This window comes from Procambarus clarkii, chromosome 3 (genome assembly GCF_040958095.1).
Source record: "Procambarus clarkii isolate CNS0578487 chromosome 3, FALCON_Pclarkii_2.0, whole genome shotgun sequence".
NCBI lineage: Eukaryota > Metazoa > Arthropoda > Malacostraca > Decapoda > Cambaridae > Procambarus > Procambarus clarkii.
In genome coordinates, this window is record NC_091152.1 from 9,402,592 (window position 1) to 9,409,620 (window position 7,029).

The 7,029-nt window shown below is 37.7% G+C and overlaps 1 protein-coding gene across 1 annotated transcript; it reads left to right on the forward strand.

Annotated features, from left to right (window-relative positions):
- The first annotated feature begins 5,027 nt into the window (after positions 1–5,027).
- LOC138368050 (uncharacterized) lies at positions 5,028–6,635 on the forward strand. The gene is made up of 4 exons (XM_069330351.1): positions 5,028–5,154; positions 5,583–5,674; positions 6,036–6,237; positions 6,373–6,635. Exons 1-4 carry the CDS (start codon positions 5,028–5,030, stop codon positions 6,477–6,479), a joined length of 528 nt encoding a protein of 175 aa, XP_069186452.1. The 3' UTR covers positions 6,480–6,635.
- Positions 6,636–7,029: the final 394 nt, after the last annotated feature.

Sequence of the window (7,029 nt, forward strand, 5' to 3'; positions counted from 1 at the left end):
TCCTTGTTCCTGTGTCCGGTTGTGGAGTGGCACTTTGCTGCCGTTTTGTCCCTGGGGATTGCGTGGGGTTTTTGTCCCTGCCTGATTGTCCACCCCTAGTTGTTCTCCTGGTTTTTTTTGTGCTTCTGCTCTTTCTTCCTGCCTCCTCTGCAGCAGGGATGTTCTGCGTGTGTTCTTAGGCGTTGGTCAGCCTGTGTCCTGTGATGTGCTTCTTTGTCTCGGTCTGTTGCAGTTGTTCGTGCCCCTTGGTTCGGGCCTGGTTCTGGCGGCGACCCTTCCGCCTTCTTTGGTTTCTGAACTCCTGGCGGGCTTGCATGCTTTGGGGAGTTTTTCTGTTCGGCAGACGTTCCATCTCCTTGTGCCGCCTGGGTTTCGGTAGTCGCGCCCGAGATCTTCTCGCGGCTCCGCCTTTTTCCTGGGCTCGGAGGGGCCTTGTCGGGGCTGCTTATGTTCTGCCTCGTGGTCTCGCCTCCGGTTGGTGGTCGGGTGACTTCGTGGTAGGTGTCCCACCTGCTTGCTTCTCTTGGCAGCAGTATGGGGTATTTTGGCGGTCCTTCCTTTTCCTGTCCCTTCTTAGGTAGTTACTCTTGTTAGCTTGGTTTACTCTCGGCTTGGTTTTCTAGTGGGGGTTGGGGGCCGTCGTCTTGCCACATACTGTCGCCTCTTTTTGTGCGGCGCAGGCGGAGCCGCTTCAGCTTGCTTTCGGTCTTGGTGTTGCTTCTGCACCATTAGTAAGCTGTCTTGTGCGTCGTTTCACCTCCGGCCTGTTCGTGCGCCGCTTGCACCATCCTGGTCTCTGGTCAGCGTGCTCTGTCTTCTCCTCGGTTGGTAGTGCCCCTTCGGTTCCGGTGTGTTTTTTCGTCGGCTCTTTTCTTTGGGCCTTTGGCTCTGGGGGTCGAGTCGCTGAGTTATTTTGCTCCTTCGGTTTTAGCGTTTTGGTTGCTTGGTGGCAGCAGTCTCCATCTTTTCTGGCGCGGGGTGGGGCTGCTGCATTCTGGAGGGGTCCAGGGTTTGTTGGTACTTCGTTGGTCGGGCCGGGGGGGGGTCGTTTTTGTGTTCAGTGGCGGCCCTCCGCTGTTGTTTGCGTGCCACGGCATTTGGGTCCGGAGCGCGTTTTGCGTTGATCCGGTTCTGTTCTTCCCGGTTCGCGGGTGATAGTGTCCCGGGTGGTCAGCCGTGTTCTTGCGGCTAAGCTGCCTGTGTTCTTCCCTCATGCCTGTGGCGTTCGTGGCTTCGCTGCTCTCGCTGCCGTCTGGGCGACGTGGCCTTGCGGTCTTTCGGGCATGGATTTTTGGTGTTCGTGCAGGGGCCTTGCTGCTCGTGGTTCTCGTGTTGTTCCCGGGATTTTCGGGGCTGTGGTGCCTTGGGTTGGCGTTTGCTGCCGGTTGTCTTGCCTCCTTGGGGGGTGCGTGGTGTCCACCTCCCGGTTCTGTCCCTTTCACCTTCCTCTGTGGGTAGTTAGCTCCGGGGAGCCGACGGGGCTCCCCCCAGAAAACCAGCGTTGAATGTAATGAAACGCCATTTTCTGGATGAGATCCGGAGGCTCCCCGGCAACCCTCCCGGGAAGGGGGGAGCTGCGCAGACAGCGGCGCGGTGACGTATGACGTCATACTAGTTTCCTTGTTTTCTGTTGAAGAGTTCTATCCACTAATTCGGCTTAGGTAGCAATTTTCACCAGAATAGAGGTTTGTTTTGGAATGCTTACCTTTCTGGATGCTTGACCCGGTCGATGGCAGACATAGAATGCTTCCAACCACACGGGGGTTTCTATAGGCCATTGCTCCCCTTGCCTCTCTGAGGGGGCCAGGTTCAGGCTCGTGGTCCCCGGTAGGCCCTAGAACTCCATACACATGACTGATGCCAAAGTCTGACATTAGCATATCAGCCGGTAAAGCTCCGGGGAGCCTCCGGGTCTCACCCAGAAAATGGCGTTTCATTACATTCAACGCTGGTTTTTTATGTAATGCTCATGTAAGTTAATTTTCATTTCCTGCAGGTATTTATAGTCTGTTGCTTAACATGCCACTGCTTGGCACTTTTTGATAATTACTTACACACATTTTACATCTTAGCATGGTCCCATCAATTTTGAGACAACAAAAAGAGTCTTCTTTAAATGGCGTTTCCATCAGTATGAACTTGGGAGAATAAAAGAAGAATTTGACAAGGGGTGCCCTGCATGTGATACAACACCTGTGGCTGTACATATTGATGGCAACAAGAAACTGTATCGTTACAACAAAGTTGGGAGGTAAATATTCAAGTTAAATTATTTAATGCTGCTCATTATTGTTAAGGTATAATGTAAGGTGTAGTAATATTTTTGTAGTACTATAAACACAGCACTGTATAATATTTATATAGTGTCATGCAACTTTTAATCAGATTTTTTTTAATTGTTAACTGATTACACCTTTATTACTTGCCTTTCAACTTCAGTTGATTTTTTTTTATTTGGACTAAGGCTTTACTAATTAAAAAATATTTATTTCCCTATATACATTCATTTATAATAGGAGGGATTATGATGTGAATGCCAGCTTGGGTAGCTGAATTAGTTTTAAGTGAAATGATGTTTAACTGTCATCAAAATGTCTCATACAATGAACATTCATTAATTTAATATCATTCCAGAGGGATCAGAAACTCATATTATTCTGGTGGTATCTTCGCTTGTGACAAAGAAGTTCAAGATCACGTTTCCACTAATCAGAACCGTAAAACTCAAGTAAGAATATTTTTACATCTGTTCGAAAGCCTAAAAATAGGTTTTCAAATAGAAACCTAAGACCTAATACCAGGTTTTTACCCATACAATATTTGAAGAGTACCTTTATATAGTATCTTGAGACATTATCAATAATGTATATTAATTGGACGGTTCCTAACTATATCATGTTCAAAAAATCTATAAAATATATGGAATGCATATTGAATGATGAAAAATATTACATAAAAAAATTACATTTATATATGACTAATATATATATATATATATATATATATATATATATATATATATATATATATATATATATATATATATATATATATATATATATATAAATATATTAGTATATTTTGGTAGCAGTCTTTCCTGTAGACATATATTATTAAATATCACCGAAAAAGTAAGATTAATAATTCTAACACGAATTTTCTCAATCTTTCGTACATTACGCTTCACTGTTGGAGGTAAATAAAAAATCACTTCTCCAAAATTCATTTTTATTTCTAGTCTGACGCGACACGGGCGCGTTTCGTAAAACTTATTACATTTTCAAAGACTTCACAAATACACAACTGATTAGAACTTACGTATCTCTGATTTTATATCTACATTTGAGTGAGGTGGGAGGGGTGATGTGGCATTAACACAAGACAGAACAAGAGGGGATATTAATAGGGTATTAAAAGTATCAACACAAGACAGAACAGAAACAATGGGTATTGAATAGAAGTGTTTGTAGAAAGCCTATTGGTCCATATTTCTTGATGCTTCTATATTGGAGCGGAGTCTTGAGGTGGGTAGAATATAGTTGTGCAATAATTGGCTGTTGATTGCTGGTGTTGACTTCTTGATGTGTAGTGCCTCGCAAACGTCAAGCCGCCTGCTATCGCTGTATCTATCGATGATTTCTGTGTTGTTTACTAGGATTTCTCTGGCGATGGTTTGGTTATGGGAAGAGATTATATGTTCCTTAATGGAGCCCTGTTGCTTATGCATCGTTAAACGCCTAGAAAGAGATGTTGTTGTCTTGCCTATATACTGGGTTTTTTGGAGCTTACAGTCCCCAAGTGGGCATTTGAAGGCATAGACGACGTTAGTCTCTTTTAAAGCGTTCTGTTTTGTGTCTGGAGAGTTTCTCATGAGTAGGCTGGCCGTTTTTCTGGTTTTATAGTAAATCGTCAGTTGTATCTTTTTCGGTCATATTTAATAATATATAAATATATATATATATATATATATATATATATATATATATATATATATATATATATATATATATATATATATATATATGACAATGTCAGACCACGGAGGAAAAATGAAAAAGGAAATTTCCTTAAGTACTTTCGTATATTAAATACATCTTCAGAAGGTGCTGTGTATTAAATACATCTTAATGTATTACATACAAATGTAAATACAAATGTAAAATAATGTAAATACATACAAATACATGTATTAAATACATCTTCAGAAGGTGCGACCTTCTGAAGATGTATTTAATATACGAAAGTACTTAAGGAAATTTCCTGTTTCATTTTTCCTCCGTGGTCTGACATTGTCACATTCTTAATCACGTGTTTATTTTCGTGATACACACACACACACACACACACATATATATATATATATATATATATATATATATATATATATATATATATATATATATATATATATATATATATATATATATATATATATATTTATATATAAATATATATATATATATATATATATATATATATATATATATATATATATATATATATATATATATATATATATATAATTTTACTTTTGTCCAACAGAGTAGCCATATGTGTGGAGTGTCGCCATTGAAAGCTGCCAAAAATAAACCTGTTTCATTTAGAAGTTTGGATGAAACCGGCACAATCATGGCTTCCTGTCGACATGGAATTATTCTTGCTGCATTAAATATGTATCAGGGAGAGCTCTACAGTTATGCCCACTATTTGCAAATGAACCGTTTACAAAATGTGTCCTTCATATGCCAGGATATCATCTGTAAATACTGGCCATGGTCCTTAAAGATTTCATCAAGAGAACAGAAGTTCTCACTTGGGCAAGGAAAGCCTTTTTTAGGAGTCCTACATGCCAAAGGACATTCTTGGTATTGTCAGATAAATAATCTAATACTGTAATAATATTTTGACTTTGTTTTACTGTAAATTGGAAAATATAATTTCTTTTAAACTCTTATATGTAAGGATTTATCTATGTTAAATGCAAATTGTTAATACAGTAGGTAATTTTTAACAAACGTTATGCTATTATGTCAAAGGTTTTGTATGGAGGGCGGTGGCAAGAAGGAAGTGGCCTGACATCTGGGGAGGAGGAAGAGCAAGTATCTTCCTACCTTTCAAGATATAACAACAACACTAAGAACATGCTTAAAGCTGGTATGTGTTACTTTTTGTTTAATCTAGTTCTAAATTTTGTACCTTTCAATCAAATCAGTACAATGGTAATATTTGATGGTTATATATATATCTAAATAATGGTTTAAAATAATATAAGAATATAGGAAATTGCAGAAAGGCATTTTGGCTCATATAAAGTAGCATTATACTCATATGCAACCAACATATACATGTATAATCCTTGTTTGAAAAATCAAGTTGTCCCTGTTTTTATTCTTTCTTTCACATCCTGATATTTTTAATCTTATTACTCTACCACTATTTTTGAGCTCTTTGTTTCCTCTGAAATAACAATTATTTCATTCCACTTAAGATAGCATCAATATCATCATCCTTTTACTTTCCAATCAGTATTTTGAGACACACAGTACTAAGATGTCAATGAATAACTAAATTTATTTCCACAGAGCGTACAGAAGAACTGACAGAGGGGGCACTCTTTTGGAATCACAGAAAAATTAATGGAATGCCTCGGGCATTAGTTGCCAGATTCAGAAAGGTATTAACATATGAATTGTTCTATACAATGAAAATATAGAATTATATATAAATATACAATTGTTCTATACAATGAATCAAGTGTATATACATGTTTTTATTTTTAATCTTATTATAAGACACTAATGGTATTTTCTTCTCATAGACAAAGTAAAATTTGATAAAAACCCACTTGTGTATTTGGGAAATTTATGTAAAGAATTACACCAAGTCTTTCACACACTCATTGGTGCTTTGTCAAGGTCTGAATCTGAAAAACACATACTCAGACCTTGACAAAGCACTAAGGATAGTTCAAAAGACTTTGTTTAACTCTGAACATAAATTTTACAATAAATAAGATGGCATTTATTTTTTAATAGGCCACAGAGACAGCTGCAGCAGTTTCAAATGAGATTCACAGGCTTAATGTCCCAGAATCTGTTATTGAGAAATGGAGATTAGAATTACTGATCATTGCAAGATCCTTAAATAACAGATCCTCTGCCAATAACATTGAGCATACTATCGAGGCATATGGAGAGAATATAAGGCATCGCAAAAATCAGATTACCACTTATGCAGGTAGACATTAATTGCTTTTTTGTTTGTTCACTGAAACCTAAACATTAATACAGTACACAGTTGTTAAATTAGTTTTTCTATGTAAAATACTATTGGTGCAAATCAAATATTTGATAACAACCTGAAACTTTACAGTTTCATCTAAAATGAGAGCTGTATTGAGAAACAAAAATGAAGTTGAGAAAAAAAAAACTACGAGATCTCATAAAAATCTACAATCAGAACCATCCGGATTTGTCTGAAGCAGATGTTTTAACTGGCATCCTTCCATGGCACAATTTATTGCTTCATCAAAACACAAGTGGTATTTACACAAGATCTAATGATTCATTAGTTTTCTCAGCATTTTCAAATATTTATATATTATTTGTATTAATTGTACTTTTATATATGGAAAGACTGCAATACCATTAAATTGAGTTTGTTTTCTAAAGGTAAATTTTATACATACAATTTTTAATGATGTTTAATTCACAATGATTCCCATTATTATAATTTGTCAATCACATACTGTATTTTCATTTTGCATTATAGTGTCCCTGACTGAAAAAAGAAGTGCAGTGGAAAAGTTTGAGCTCCATAAGAGATGTAGAGAGGAGGAATCACTAACCATTCTAGAAATGATAACATGGTTCAACCCATCCTCCGAATAGACAGTACGTTTTAATACTAAGTGTAATAAGTACATTTTCATACTTACGTATTTAGTTTATAAATGCACTTATCGGGCTGTTCCAGTTACCGGCTGGCCTCCCTAGAATATTCTCCCCGAAACGAGGAATACGTTTTCTT